The 15991-nt window shown below is 53.4% G+C and overlaps 1 protein-coding gene across 8 annotated transcripts in view; it reads left to right on the forward strand.

Annotated features, from left to right (window-relative positions):
- The window catches only part of srcin1a (SRC kinase signaling inhibitor 1a), a 322417-nt gene that overhangs the window by 292807 nt on the left and 13619 nt on the right, over positions 1 to 15991 (forward strand). For 6 of the 8 annotated variants that reach the window (XM_055656823.1, XM_055656821.1, XM_055656827.1 and 3 more), the window contains 8 exons: positions 981 to 1111; positions 3404 to 3551; positions 6796 to 6852; positions 7582 to 7909; positions 8597 to 8831; positions 12367 to 12518; positions 13775 to 13930; positions 15170 to 15292. In XM_055656823.1, coding sequence (XP_055512798.1) covers positions 981 to 1111; positions 3404 to 3551; positions 6796 to 6852; positions 7582 to 7909; positions 8597 to 8831; positions 12367 to 12518; positions 13775 to 13930; positions 15170 to 15292 — 1330 coding nt within the window. The remainder of the gene's footprint in view (positions 1 to 980; positions 1112 to 3403; positions 3552 to 6795; positions 6853 to 7581; positions 7910 to 8596; positions 8832 to 12366; positions 12519 to 13774; positions 13931 to 15169; positions 15293 to 15991) is intronic. The other 2 variants (XM_055656829.1, XM_055656822.1) reach the window with 2 other exon arrangements.

Raw genomic sequence — 15991 nt, forward strand, 5'->3', positions numbered from 1 at the left:
ATTCCTCACTGTGATGGAAGGCGAAGTAAAGTTCAAGTCCTTCCTTATGTTCTCCCTCGGTCGTGGGCCACGAGCCTCCGTTGACGGGGCGATCTTGACTCCTGTAGCCGGCAGCGTTTGGGCCCTCCGCATCGGGGCGATCAGCTCCTGCATCGAGGGGGATGTCAGCTCCCCCGCGCCGGGCAATCGAACTGCACATCCGGGGCTGGTCGAACCTCTGCGTTCCAATCCACATCTTCTATGTCCCCACATTATTGCCCCAACGTTGCCTCTTCAAGGGGGCAAAAGGGACAACGAGGTTCGTGTGGTTCTGGAGTTATTTACAGTCTCCAACCAGGTAAGTCAACAAGTGTGGCAACTCAGCGTGCCAGGCATCATCTCTGGAGGAGGATATTTCAGGCCAGATTGTGTAGGAAGGAACTGCAGATGCTGATTTATACCATCAAGAGACACAACATGCAGGAGTTACCCAGCGGGTCAGGCAGCATCTCTGGATAAGAAGAATAGGTGGCATTTCAGGATGGAACCCTTCGCCAGACTGTAAATTGTCCCTTGTGTGTAAGATAGAATTAGTGTGAATGGGTGATTGGTGGTCTCGGTGGGCCGAAGGGCCTGTTTCCACACTGTATCTCTAATCTAATGCCCCTGTCCCACTTAGGAAACCTGAACGGAAACCTCAGGAGACTTTGCACCCCACCCAATGTTTCCGTGAGGTTCCCGGAGGTTTTTGTCAGTCTCCCTACCTGCAACCTCCGGCAACCACCTGCAACCTCCGGGAACCGCACAGAAACCTTGGGTGGGGCGCAAAGTCTCCAGAGGTTTCCGTTCAGGTTTTGCTAAGTGGGACGGGGGGGCATCGGTCAGCGGAGAGACTGTACGTGATTACAATCACGCCATCCACAGTGTACAAGACTTTCAGTTTCTGCGTGTTCTTCATACCGCGCGGTGTAAAGCAGTCTAATTGCTGTTTCTTTTGGCAGTGATCTCGAGCGCTCGGTGGACGATTTGCAACGAGACGCAGCCTTGAGCCGGAGACTGATCACCGGGCCTGAGCTGGAGGAGAAGGCCCTGGTTCTTCGGCAGCTGAGCGAGACCCTCACGGAACTGAAGGGTGAGCGGCCATCAGCATTATCCGTCGGGGGAGGGGGAGGTTCCCCGTCAGTCAGATCTAATGGGAGAGAGAATGAAGCTTAATGGTCAATAATAATAATAATAATAATAAATTTTATTTATGGGCGCCTTTCAATAGTCTCAAGGACACCTTACAAAAATTTAGCAGGTAGAGGAAAAACATGTAAGGGGAATGAAATAAATAGTAGAGACATGACTAGTACACAAAGTAAAGACAGAATTCAATTCAAAACACAATATGAGGCAATTAATGCACAGATGAAAAGGGAGGGGGACATGGGGCTAAGGATAGGCAGAGGTGAAGAGATGGGTCTTGAGGCGGGACTGGAAGATGGTGAGGGACACGGAATTGCGGATCAGTTGGGGGAGGGTGTTCCAGAGCCTGGGAGCTGCCCTGGAGAAGGCTCTGTCCCCAAAACTGCGGAGGTTGGACGTGGATGGAGAGGAGACCGGCTGGTGTGGATCTGAGGGACCGTGAGGGTTGGTAGGGGGAGAGGAGGTCAGTGACATATGGGGGGGCAGATGGTGGAGGGCTTTGTAGGTGAGGACCAGGATTTTGTAGGTGATCCGGTGGGAGATGGGAAGCCAGTGAAGTTGTTTGAGGACTGGAGTGATGTGATGTCAGGATTTGGTGTGGGTGATGAGTCGGGCGGCTGCGTTCTGGACCAGTTGGAGTCGGTTGGTGTAGGTGGAGCTGATGCCAAGGAGAAGTGAGTTGCAATAGTCCAGTCGGAAGGAGATGAAGGCATGGATGAGTCTTTCAGCAGCGGGAGGTGTGAGAGAGGGTCTGAGTTTGGCGATGTTGCGGAGATGAAAGAAGGAGGTTTTAATGACATGGCGGATGTGAGGCTCAAGGGAGAGGGTGGAATCAAAGATCACGCCAAGGTTGCGGGCCTGGGGAGATGGGGAGACAGTGGTGCCGTCGGTGGTGAGAGTGGGGTTATAGATTTTGCTGAGTGTGGCTTTGGAGCCTATGAGGAGGAATTCTGGCTTATCGCTGTTGAGTTTGAGGAAATTATGTTGCATCCAGGTTTTTATAGCTGATAAACAGGAGTTGATATGGGAGAGGGGGGGGGGTTGTGGGGGGATTTGGTGCCGAGGTAGATCTGGGTGTCGTCAGCGTAACAGTGGTAGTCCAGGTTGAAGTGGCGGAGTATCTGACCAAGGGGGAGGATGTAGATGATATGGCCATACGTTCATGGCATACATTCGGCCAACTGAGTCTCCCCTCACCGTTCAATCACGGCTGATCTATCTCTCCCTCTCAACCCCATTCTCCTGCCTTCTCCCCATAACCCCTGACACCCGCACTAATCAACAATCTCAGTCTCTGCCTTTAGAAATAGCCAATGTCTTGGCCTCCACAGCCAGCGATGGCAATGACTTCCACAGATTTGCCGTCCTCTGGCCAATGAAATTCCTCCTTATCTCCTTTCTAAACATACATACACCCCTTTATTCTGAGACGATGCCCCCTGTTCCTAGACTCTCCCACCAGTGAAAACTATGGTCTCTGTGTTTGTGGGGAGGGGTCTCTCTGCGTGGGGGGTGGTCTGGCGTGAAGCACTGACTTGCTCTCTCTCGTACCCAGCCCAGTTCCCGAGCCTGGGGTCCCTGCACTGTGGTGGGATCTCTGTGTGGGGGGGGGGGGGGGGTAGGGGGGTAGGGGTTCTCTGTGTGTGTGTGTGTGTGGGGGGGGGGGGGGTGGGGTGGGGGTAGGGGTTCTGTGTGTGTGTGTGGGGGAGGGTTCTCTGTGTGTGTGTGTGTGTGTGTGTGTGTGTGTGGGGGGGGTCTGTGTGTGTGTGTGGGGAGGGGGGTAGGGGTTCTCTGTGTGTGGGGGGGGGTTCTCTATGTGTGTGTGTGTGTGTGTGTGTGGTGGGGGGGTTGTGTGTGTGTGTGGGGGGGGTTCTGTGTGTGTGTGTGGGGGGGTTCTGTGTGTGTGTGTGGAGAGGGGGTTCTGTGTGTGTGTGTGGAGGGGGTTCTGTGTGTGTGTGTGGAGGGGGGTTGTGTGTGTGTGTGTGGAGAGGGGGTTCTGTGTGTGTGTGTGGGGGGGGTTTGTGTGTGTGTGTGGAGGGGGGTTCTGTGTGTGTGTGGTGGGGGGGTTCTGTGTGTGGGGGGGGGTTCTGGTGTGTGTGTGTGTGGGGGGGGGGTTCTGTGTGTGTGTGTGTGTGGGGGGAGAGTTCTCTGTGTGTGTGTGTGTGGGGGGGTCTGTGTGTGTGTGGGTGTGTGGGGGGGTCTGGCATGTAGCACTGACTTGCTCTCTCGTACGCAGCCCAGTTCCCGAGCCTGCAGAGTAAGATGCGAGTGATCCTCCGCGTGGAGGTGGAGGCGGTGAAGTTCCTGAAGGAAGAGCCTCAGCGCCTGGACGTGCTACTGAAACGATGCAAGACCATCACGGACTCGCTTGCGACGCTGAGAAGGTAAAGCCAGGGCTGGCTCCTTATCCTGGGCTCAGGGTGTGCCAACCAACTGTTGTGTTGTAGAGATCCAGCATGGAATCAGGCCCTTCAGCCCAGCGAGTCCACGGCAACTATTAATCACCCATTCACTAGTTCTATCCCACACACGGAAACAGGCCCTTCAGCCCACCAAAGATAGACACAAAATGCTAGAGTGACTCAGCGGGACAGGCAGCATCTCTGGAGAGAAGGAATGGATGACGTTTCGGGTCAAGACCCATCTTCAGGCAGAGATGCCGCCTGTCCCGCTGAGTTACTCCAGCTTTCTCTGTCTTTTTTCGCTTTAAACCAGAATCTGCAGTTCCTTCCCTGCACCTTGTGCCCACTGAGTCCACGCTGACCATTGATCAGCCGATCACACTCGTTCGGTTATCACAATTTCCCATCCACTCCCGACACACTAGGGGCAATCTAAAGAGGCCAATTAACCTACAAACCTGCACGTCTTTGGGGTGTGAAAGGAAACCCACACCGTCACAGAGAGAACGTGCAAACTACACACACGTAGCAGCCAAGGTTAGAGTGGAACCCAGGTCTCTAGCACTGTGCCCACGTCAACCAACATGCCCCATCTACACTAGTCCCACCTACCTGCATTTGGCCCATATCCCTCTAAACCTATCCTATCCATGTACCTGTCTCAATGTTTTTTGAACATTGCAATAGTTCCTGCCCCAATTACCTCCTCTGGCAACTCATTCCATACACCTACCGCCCTTTGTGTATAAAGTAAAATCACCCCTCAGGTTCCTATTAAATCTTTCTCCCCTCACCTTAAACCTATGTCCTTGGTTTGTCAATTCCTCTCCACTCTGTCATTTACCCAATCTATTCCTCTCAGTGAATAGTGTATTGCACGTACTCCAAACAGATCAGACATATTGTGCATATATATGTATACAATCACTTCAAACTCAAGGACAATTAAAAGTGCAAAGGGGGAGATATATGTAGGATATAGTTCTCAGTATTGTAGTGCATCAGTTCCAGAGACATAGAAACATAGAAACATGGAAAATAGGTGCAGGAGTAGGCCATTTGGCCCTTCGAGCCTGCACCGACCGCCATTCAATATGATCATGGCTGATCATCCAACTCAGTATCCTGTACCTGCCTTCTCTCCATACCCCCTGATCCCTTTAGCCACAAGGGCCACATCTAACTCTCTCTTAAATATAGCCAATGAACTGTGGCCTCAACTACCTTCTGTGGCAGAGAATTCCAGAGATTCACCACTCTCTGTGTGAAAAATGTTTTTCTCATCTCGGTCCTAAAGGATTTCCCCCTTATCGTTAAACTGTGACCCCTTGTTCTAGACTTCCCCAACATCGGGAACAATCTTCCTGCATCTAGCCTGTCCAACCCCTTAAGAATTGTGTAAGTTTCTATAAGATCCCCCCTCAATCTTCTATATTCTAGCGAGTCCAAGCCGAGACAAAGTCCAATGTCCACAATGGGGTGGAGGTGAATCAGACAGTACCCTAGCTTTTAAGAAGGAACTGCAGATGCTGGAGAATCGAAGGTACACAAAAAAGCTGGAGAAACTCAGCGGGTGCAGCAGCATCTATGGAGCGAAGGAAATAGGTAACGTTTCGGGGCCGAAACCCTTCCGGGTTTCGGCCCGAAACGTTGCCTATTTCCTTCGCTCCATAGATGCTGCTGCACCCGCTGAGTTTCTCCAGCTTTTTTGAGTACCCTAGCTTTTTTTAGTTTAGTTTAGAGATTCAGCTCGGAAACAGGCCCTTCAGCCCACTCCCGCACCGACCAGCGATCCCCGCACATTAACACTGTCCTATTAACCTACATACCTGCACGTTTTTGGAGTGTGGGAGGAAACCGAAGATCTCGGAGAAAACCCACGCGGTCACGTGGAGTACGTACAAACTCCGTACAGACAGCGCCCGTAGTCGAGATCGAACCCGGGTCTCCGGCGCTGCAAGCACTAAGGCAGCAACTCTACTGCTGTGCCACTGTGCTGCACAAAAGCTTATGGAAGGACCGTTCACAAGCCTGATAACAGAGGGGAAGAAGCTGTTCCTGAGTCTGGTGGTGCGCGCTTTCAAACTTCTGTGCCTTGTGCCGGACGGGAGCGGGGAGAAGAAGGAATCACAGGGGTGGGAAAAGTCTTTGGTTATGTTGGCTGCTGTCCCAAGGCACTGTGAGGTGTAAATAGAGTCCATGGTGGAGAATCTGGACTATGTGCTGGACTGGGCTACATCTACAACTCTCTGCACTTTTTTTGAGGGTCTTGGACAGAGCTTTTCCCAAACCAAAGGTAGATGGACACAAAATGCTGGAGTAACTCAGAGTGGGTCAGGCAACATCTCTGGAGAAAAGGAATAGGTGGCGTTTCGGTTCAGAATCCTTCTTCAGACTTCAGAGAAATGTCACCTGATTTTACGACAGGCGTCGCGAGTTCCCACGTTCCCGCTGCGTTAGTTCTACGTGATTACCACGAGTTTGATTGGTTTTGAACTCGGGGATCGCTGGTGGGTGGGACTCACACCGTGAGACAGGGCCATTAGTAACGAGAATAAAACTGTTCGAGACATCGGCCAAACCTTAGGCTGACCAAAATCAACTGTTTGGAACATCATTAAGAAAGATTCGGCCAGGCCAAGGAAGACCTCCACAGCTGATGACGGAAGAGTGGAGTCAGGGATATGGGGAGAAGGCAGGCATGGGTTATTGATAGCGGAAGATCAGCCACGATCACAATGAATGGCGGTGCTGGCTCGAAGGGCCGAATGGCCTCCTCCTGCACCTATTGTTTATGTTTCTATGTTTTTTCCCCAGAGATGCAGCCTGACCCGCTGCGTTACTCCAGCATTTTGTGTCCATCTTCGGAATCTCCCAGTTCCTTCCAGCACATGTTCCCAAACCAAGTTGTAATGCATCCAACAGCATGCAATAAATGCAGCAAGGTGACACTCAAATTTTGTGAATGGGATTAAATAAATCCTCTCTCTCACCCCACAGAACTCAGACGCTGCCTGACCTGCTGAATATTTCCAGCATCTTCTATGTCTTTACTTCAATATTTCCTCAATGTTTGTAATCGGTTTAATTCTCTCTGGTGTTGGGCTGTGCTAGCTTCCTGCTGAGTTCGGCCACGGTTTGCTTTGTGTTCTGAGTTCCTCCCATTGAAACCACGTTGCTGATCTGTCTGCTGTCTCTCTCTCTCTCTCTCTCTCTCGTTATTTAGTTATTCGCCCCCTGCCTCTGCCTATCCCACGGACATCTACCCAAGGCAGTTCACCAGGTAACTCAGCCCATTCTCTGCAGCCACACCCTGTACATGCTTGTCAGTCTGTCCCTACATTGTGGGCCGATGGGCCTGTCCTCGTGATGTAGTGTTCCATGTTCTAAATGGTGACCACCTGTGTAGTCGGGAAATGTGGCGATTAGTGATTAAAGGCAAGCAGTGACGCTCCAGTTTAGAAGGATGAGAGGGGATCTCATTGAAACATATAAGATTATTAAGGGGTTGGACACGCCAGAGGCAGGGAACATGTTCCCGATGTTGGGGGAGTCCAGAACCAGGGGCCACAGTTTAAGAATAAGGAGTAAGCCATTGAGAACGGAGACGAGGAAACACGTTTTTCTCACAGAGAGTGGTGAGTCTGTGGAATTCTCTGCCTCAGAGGGCGGTGGAGGCAAGTTCTCTGGATGCTTTCAAGAGAGAGTTAGATAGAGCTCTTAATGATGGTGGAGTCAGGGAATATGGGGAGAAGGCAGGAACGGGGTACTGATTGGGGATGATCAGCCATGATCACGGAGAATGGCGGGTGCAGGCTCGAAGGGCCGAATGGCCTACTCCTGCACCTATTGTCTATTGAGAGGGATGAAAAGGTGCAGAGCAAATCAGAGCTGGCAGCGATGGCCAAGCAGCCCAAGGAGGTCCAGAAAGGTCGGCCTTTGCTGTGAGTGTATCATTGTGATCAGTTGGTGGGGAATTGGTGTTAATGGTGAGTTTGGATCTACTCCGCAGACAAGCCAATGAGATGCAGATGAGAGGACCTGAGGAGGCAGCATCCCAGTCTCCGAAGCACACGAGCACAGACGGCCATTCCAGGAACTTGGAATTTGAGATTCCCACCAGCCCTCCCCTGAATCTCCAGGAAACGCACATGAACTTGTCCAAAAGCTGGCAGTCCCACAACACCAACCTGACCACCTTCTCCCACCACTCCCCTGCCCACGGCCACTCTTCCCACAACCCAGCGGGCATGGTGCAGGGAGCCGCAGGCCAAAGCAACTCAGTGGACGAGGCCCCAGCCCCCAGCAAGAGGACGGCCGATCGAACCGTCTCCGTCGAGGTAAAGCTTTGGGATTTAGGAGCTTGGTGTTGGAGCGCGTGGTCCGGGCATCTCGCACATTTTGTCTCTGGTGGTGGAACAGGCACTGCGCCCCAGGCCTGTGGTCACGGGCCCAAGGGTCTGATTGTGATCATTAACGTGCAATGTGGTTCCCCCCTCCCCCTCCCTCCCCTCTCCCCTTTTCCCTCTCCCTTTCCCCACCCCTCCCCCCCCCCTCCCCCTCCCTCCCTCCCCCTCTCCCTTACCCATCCCCATCCCCTCTCTCCTCCCCCCCCACCTCCCCTTCCCTCTCCCTCCCTCCCCACCTCTCCTTACCCATTCCCTCCCCCTTCCTTCCCCCATCCTACCTCCCCTCCCCCTCCCCTCTCCTTACCCCATTCCCTCCTCCCCCCTCTCTCCCCCCCCCTTCCCTCTCCCTTACCCCTCCACCTCCCTCCCTCTCCCCTCCCTTCCCTCTCTCCCCCCACTCTCTCTCCCCTCCCTCTCCCCTCCCTCTTCCTTCCCCCCTCCCTCCCCCTCTCTCTCTCCCTCTTCCTTCCCCATCCCCTCCGTCTCTCTCCCTCCCCCTCCCTCGCGCCACCACTTCCCCCATCCATCACTCCCCTCGCCTCCTAATCCCACCCCGTGGCTCGGGCACGGTGGGTATGTGGGGGCCCCTGTGCTGACGTGCCCCCTCCCCGTTGCCAGGCTGCGGAGCGTGACTGGGAGGAGAAGCATGCCGGCCTGCCGCCAATCACCAACAAGGACATCAGCCGGTTGCTGGAAGAGACGCAGGCCGAGCTGATGAAGGCCATCCCCGACCTGGGCTTCGGCAACAAGCCTAGGCCCGTCGCCACGCCGACCGCTGACCAGAGGCCTAGCAAACCGCAGCACGTCCAGAAACCAGCGAGCAAAGTCGACACCAACGGCCGGCGGCACTCAGGTACCCACGCCACCCGTAGCCACCCGTACACCACCTCCTTCCAGAACCTTCTAATACGTTGCAGGGAGCTGTAGCTGTTGCTGTAGCCCAGTCCATCACACAGACCAGACTCCCCACCATTCACCCCGTCTACACTTCCCGCTGCCTCGGGAAAGCAGCTGACGCAAGACAAATGGATATCAAGAGTATTTAATTGTCATTTGAATTGTGATCGGGGCGGCTCGCTGGTGCAGCGGTAAAGTTGCTTCCTCACAGCGCCAGAGACGGGGGTTCGATCCTGACCACGAGTGCTGTCTGAGCGGGCTTTGCACCTTCTCCCTGGGACCCTGTCGGTTTTCTCCGGTTTCCTCCCACACTCCAAAGACGTCCATGTTTGTAGGTGCACATAAATGCTGGAGAAACTCAGCGGGTGCAACAGCAGCATCTATGGAGCGAAGGAAATAGGCAACGTTTCGGGCCGAAACCCGGAAGGGTTTCGGCCCGAAACGTTACCTATTTCCTATAGTGGAGATTGTTCAACTCTTTGCATGGAGCGAAGGAAATAGGCAACGTTTCGGGCCGAAACCCTTCTTCAGACTGATGTAGGTTCTTTGGATTCTGTACATTGTCCCGAGTGTGTAGGATCGAACTAGAGTGATTGGGTGATCGCTGGTCGATACTCTTGGTGGAAGAGCCCGTCTCCATACTGTATCTCTGAACTAAACTAAAGTGACAATTAAACAATGGAAGTCTCAGTTACAGCAGCTGACCAGGCCAGTCAACGCCAGTCACTCAGATTAGACAGATTATTAACAAAAATGCAACCCATTTTGTTTGGAGATACCAGGTGACAGCACATCTGGAGTGGCGGCGCGGCTCTGGCTGCAGCGGCTTACCGGCGGTCCCGTTGTTTTGTGTTTTTTATGTTGTTTATTTTGTTTGGTTAGTCTAGTTTTTTGGTTTTAGTTTGTGTTTTTTTGGGGGGGGGGGGGGGGGGTTTGAAACTGGGTTTGCAGTCTCTCCCTGCGGGGGAATACGACCTTTTTGTCGTATTCCCCTTCTCTGCCTCCGTCTGCGCTGAGGCCTAATGGAGCTGACGACCTCGAGGCTCCGGAGGCAGAGCACCGTCAGGACTCGCTCTGAGCTCGCTCCCGTGAGGGTGGTCCGGCTCAGGGCTGGAAGAGGTTGGGACGCTCCCGTGAGGACGGCCAGCCCGAGGGTGGAACGAGGCTCCCGTCGGAGCGGCCGAGCTCGGGGAGGTGCGGCGCTGGCAGCCCGAGGGAGGTTCGGCGCCCAAGTCGGGGCGGCCCGGTCCCGGGGGAGAAGCGACGCCCAAGTCGGGGCGGCCCAGCCCGAGGCTGAAGACGGCGCAGTACTCACGTGAGGGTGGCTGGGACGGTGTTCTGGCGGTGGTGGCCTGAGTCGGGGGTTCGGCCGCGGGCCAGCGGCTGCGTCTGCAGGACTGGTGGGCGGCAGCTTCAACCACCCCGGGCCGCGGTGTTTGAGCCGTGGGACTGTTCTTAACATCGCCCAGGGGGGGGGGGGGGGTATCGCCTCAGCGCAGAGGGAGAAGAGGAGGGAAGAGACTGCAGACCTAAGACTTTTGCCTCCATCACAGTGAGGAGATGCTGGGTGGACTCACTGTGGTGGATGTTAATATGTGTTTATTCTTGTTTTATTGTGTGGTATTATATGTATGACTGCTGCAATTTCGTTCAGACTTCGGTCTGAATGACAATAAAAGGCTATTTATCTATACAGCATGGAAACAGGCCCTTCTGCCCACACCGACCATGCCAACCAGCGATCACCCTGTACATCAAGATATTGCCCTACACACAAGGGACAATTTACAATTTTACAGAAGCCAATTTACCAGTACATGGGAGGAAAAAAAATAATGATTTGGAAGAAGGAATTAGGAGCAACACTAGCAAGTTTGTGGATGGCACAAAGCTGGGTGGCAGTGTGAACTGTGAAGAGGATGTTAGGAGGTTGCAGGGTGACCTGGACAGGTTGAGTGAGTGGGCAGATGCGTGGCAGATGCAGTATAATATAGATAAATGTGAGGTATCCATTTTGGTGGCAAAGACAAGGAGGCAGATTATTATCTCAATGGGGTTAGGGGTTATGTAAGGGGGAGGAACAGCGAGACCTGGGTGTCCTTGTACACCGGTCACTGAAAGTTGGCGTGCAGGTACAGCAGGCAGTGAAGAAAGCTAATGGAATGTTGGCCTTCATAACAAGAGGATTTCAGTATAGGAGTAAAGAGGTTCTTCTGCAGTTGTATAGGGCTCTGGTGAGACCACATCTGGAGTATTGTGTACAGTTTTGGTCTCCTAATTTGAGGAAGAACATCCTTGTGATTGAGGCAGTGCAGCGTAGGTTCACGAGATTGATCCCTGGGATGGCGGGACTGTCATATGAGGAAAGATTGAAAAGACTAGGCTTGTATTCACTGGAGTTTAGATGGATGAGGGGGTATCTTATAGAAACATAAAAATTATAAAAGGACTGGACAAGCTAGATGCAGGAAAAATGTCCCCAATGTTGGCCGAGTCCAGAACCAGGGGCCACAGTCTTAGAATAAAGGGGAGGCCATTTAAGACTGAGGTGAGAAAAAACTTTTTCACCCAGAGAGTTGTGAATTTGTGGAATTCCCTGCCACAGAGGGCAGTGGAGGCCAAGTCACTGGATGGATTTAAGAGAGAGTTAGATAGAGCTCTCGGGGCTAGTGGAGTCAAGGGATATGGGGAGAAGGCAGGCACGGGTTATTGATTGGGGACGATCAGCCATGATCACAATGAATGGCGGTGCTGGCTCGAAGGGCCGAATGGCCTCCTCCTGCACCTATTTTCTATGTTCTATGTTTTCTATAAAATCGGAGATTCCAGAGAAAACCCAAATTCAATCAATTAACAGCCACAATATCAGTGCAAATACGAACATAGTCCTTGGTACAACCAAAGCACCAGCACATAATGAATGTATGGAGTGGCATGGATGATGCAGGGGCAGATGAGATGAGTTGAATCGTGTTTGGCAGGTGCGGACATTAGGCTTGCCAACTTTCTCACCCCCAAATAAGGGACAAAAGGTCAAAATAAGGGACAAATTCCCGGCGGCAATTCGTTGACCGACTCGGCCGTGGCTGGGTGAATGATGAGTTGGCCCGGGTGCTGGACTGCACACAAAGTCCAGCCGGCGGGGCCAGCTGAGGAGTTTTGGCCCAGCACCGCATCCAACTCATGAACCGATGATCGGTGGTGTCGTCGGTAAGCGAAGGTCGAACGGACAGCTGGCCGGGCTGCCGACCGACGGGGCCACAGGCGAGGTGCTGCTGCTGCACTCCATGGGCTGCACGACGTCGGGACGGGTGAGGCGGAGTAGTAGCGGTCAAATACGGGGCAAGGGCGGTCCCGTATGGGACAAACCAATTTAGCCCAATATACGGGATGACCCGGCTAATACGGGACAGTTGGCAACCCTGGTGGGCCGAAGGGCCTGTCCTCGTACTGTACCATGCTGTGTTGTGATGAGCCATGTTATTTTGCAGAGGAGCTGACTGTGCACCGATACAGGACTGAGAAACCGTCCAAGTCTCCACCGCCTCCCCCACCGCGTCGCAGCTTCCCCTCGACCCACGGGCTGACCACTGGCCGTACGGGGGAGGTCATCGTCACCAGTAAGAAGGAGACTCCACTGAAGGTGAGGGCTGGTCCCGGCCGTAGTCACTGGCCAATGTTATCCCTGTACACTGGCGACCGCTCGATTGTAACCCTGTAAAGCCATAGAGTGATCAAGACCCTCTCAACCTCCGCTATAACAATACCAAATGACGTACTCCACGTCCGTCTGGGGCAATAAATTCCCCACATTCACCACACTCTGGCGAAAGAGATTCCTCCTCGTCTCCATTCTGAAGGTACGTCCTTTTACACTGAGGGTTTTTTGCCCTCTGGACCTACACTCTCCCACTACAGGCAGCATCTCTCCAGTAGAAGGTACACAAAAAATGCTGGAGAAACTCAGCGGGTGCAACAGCATCTATGGAGCGAAGGAAATAGGCAACGTTTCGAGGCCGAAACCCGGAAGGGTTTCGGCCCGAAACGTTGCCTATTTCCTGAAATGGTTCCTATTCGGCCTGAAACGTTGCCTATTTCCTTCGCTCCATAGATGCTGTTGCACCCGCTGAGTTTCTCCAGCTTTTTTTGTGTACCTTCTAGTGGAGAGATGCTGCCTGTAGTGGGAGAGTGTAGGTCCAGAGGGCAAAAAACCCTCAGTGTAAAAGGACGTACCTTCAGAATGGAGATGAGGAGGAATCTCTTTCGCCAGAGTGAGGTGAATGTGGGGAATTTATTACCCCAGACGGACGTGGAGTACGTCATTTGGTATTGTTATAGCGGAGATTGAGAGGTTCTTGATCAAGGCTTATGGGGGGTGAAAGCACAAAGTGGTTCAGCTGGTCGTGGGTTTTGGCCCAAGCATGGGCAGATAGGACTTGTGTAGATTGGGGCGTCTATGTCAGCATGTGCTAGTTGTGCTGAAGGGCCTATGTGTCAATAGACAATAGGTGCAGGAGTACGTAGGCCATTTGGCCTTTCGAGCCAGCACCGCCATTCAATGTGATCACGGCTGATCATCCCCAATCAGTACCCCATTCCTGCCTTCTCCCCATATCCCCTGACTCCGCTATTTTTAAGAGCCCCATCTAGCTCTCTCTTGAACGCATCCAGAGAACCTGCCTCCACCACCCTCTGAGGCAGAGAATTCCACAGACTCACCACTCTCTGTGAGAAAAAGTGTTTCCTCGTCTCCGTTCTAAATGGCTTACTCCTTATTCTTAAACTGTGTGTGTGTGGCCCCTTGGTTCTGGACTCCCCCAACACGGGGAACATGTTTCCTGCCTCCAGCGTGTCCAAGCCCTTAACAATCTTATGTCTCTATGACCTTTCCCTTGGCAGAAGGCCGACTCTGACGAGACGGACACACAGAGGCCGCACGTCAAGCTGCGGAGAACCATGTCGGAGGCGAAGCCTCCATCCACCCCACCGCCCGTGGTGGCCTCCGCCATACGAGACGACGATGATGAAGACGAAAGGATCATGGCGGAGCTGGAGGTTGGTGCTGCTGACATCTATGGGTCGGGCTAGAGGATCGGCACTGGGCTGCCCTCAAACCAGCGCCTTTACTGACACCAACGTGGGGACCAAGGAGATAGACTCAGCCACCTTTTCTGTTTGGGGAAACCTGTGTGTCTGAAAGTGCCAGTATCTTCCGTGGAGTTGTCCAATTCCGACAGCAGGCTGGAGATCAGCGGTGCCCATTGCAGGCACCGTCTTGCTAAGTGTGCGGTGGGACAGGTGCCTGTGTTGGCTATGCCTCCACCTAGGATGAAGATCTGCCTTGATGCAGACGTTCCTACTATGGGGCATATAGACGGCTGCTGGCCAAAGCCAATGGCTGCTCCGTGAAAACCTCTTGGAGAAGTCAGAGGCGCGGGTCACCTATCACACGTAGAATCATATATAGTGGGAAAAGGCCCTTCAGGCCATCGAGTCCGCACCGACCAGCGATCACCCCGTACACAAGCACTATCCTACACACACTGGGGACAATTTACTATTTTTTACCAAAGCCAATTAACCTACAAACCTGCACGTCTTTGGAGTGTGGGAGGAAACTAAAGCACCCGGGGAAAACCCACGTAGGTCACGGGGAGAACGTGCAAACTCCGTACAGAGAGCACCTGTAGTCGGGATCGAACCCGGGTCTCTGGTGTTGTAAGGCAGCAACTCTACCGCTGCGCCACCACATGTGCATCCCCACATCGTCCGGCCACGCCCGGTAACAACATTTCCAGCTTTCAATTTGATCGATCATCTCTCATTTTGGAAGCTGGTCGGCACCAGAGACCCGGGTTCGATCCTGACCTCGGGTGCTGCCTGAGTGGACTTTGTACATTCTCCCTGTGACCATGTTGGTTTCCTCCGGCTGCTCCGGTTTACATCCCACATCACAAAAGAACATTCTTTGTTCTGGAGGTGAATTGGCCTCTGCGGGGAGTGAAGGAGGGTCGGCGTGGACTTGATGGGCTGAAGGGCCTGTCTCTGTGCTCTATCTCTAAGGTGTGGGTCTGGATCAGTTAATTTTGTGGGACAAACGGCTGTGAGCCTGGTGAAGTTGCACAACACTGCTAGTCGGGCTGACATCATTGGCGGAAGACACCTTGACTCTTGCACCCCATCATTGCTTTATTCCAGACGTACAACTCTTCAGAAGAGAAGAACGCAAACTTGACGTCTGTGCATTTATTTTTTGTTTGTTTGTCTCTTTCTTCCCAATTTCTGGTCCGTCAGGTGTTTGAGAGGAGTTCAGTGCCAGCCCCAGGGTGGAGAGCTGTCAGTGGACAGGGTTTGCCAGCTCTGCCCACCACAGACACCAGGTCTTGCAGGCTCTGTCCAGCTGCCGGAGACCAGAAGGTAAAGCCTCGCGGCTTCAAACTTCTTCTGAGCACGACTCTTAACTTGCCTGCTTCCAGCACCCTGACTAACTGCTGATGCTAGCACTCCTCCTGCTCACCTCTTTAACCCCCCTCTCTGCTCCCTCGCCCCTCACTGGGGGCCTCGGAGACCTCTGCACGCTCGCGAAATTTCACGGGAAACATCCTTCCGCAGGTGGCGGAGGGAACCTTTCCTGTTCACCAGTTCCCGGGACGTGACCACAAGGCAATGACTGGCGTGAATGCGAGATGCCAACCCCAGCGGCATGGTTGGCACAGCGGTAGAGTTGCTGCTTTGCAGCGCTGGAGACCCAGGTTCAATCCTGACTGCGGGAGCCGTCTATGCAGAGTTTGTCCCTTCACCCCTTGACCTGCCTGGGTTTGTTCTCCGGGATCTCCGGTTTCCTCCCATCCCTCCAACAACGTGCAGGTGTGTAGGTTAATTGGCTTCTGTAAATTGTAAATTGCCCCTAGCGTGCGTAGGATAGTGTTAGTGTGCAGGGATCGCTGGTCGGCGCGGACCCGGTGGGCCGAAGGGCCTGTTTCCGCGCTGTATCTCTAAATGGCCAGGGATTACCACAGTCCTGTGGAACCATGGTTGTATCTGTGGTCCGAGGAGGTCTGATCCACACACCCGCCCCCAAACGAGGGTGGTGATCTCCGATACCTCCTCAAATAG

Source organism: Leucoraja erinacea, chromosome 27, assembly GCF_028641065.1.
Source record: "Leucoraja erinacea ecotype New England chromosome 27, Leri_hhj_1, whole genome shotgun sequence".
NCBI classification, from domain to species: domain Eukaryota; kingdom Metazoa; phylum Chordata; class Chondrichthyes; order Rajiformes; family Rajidae; genus Leucoraja; species Leucoraja erinaceus.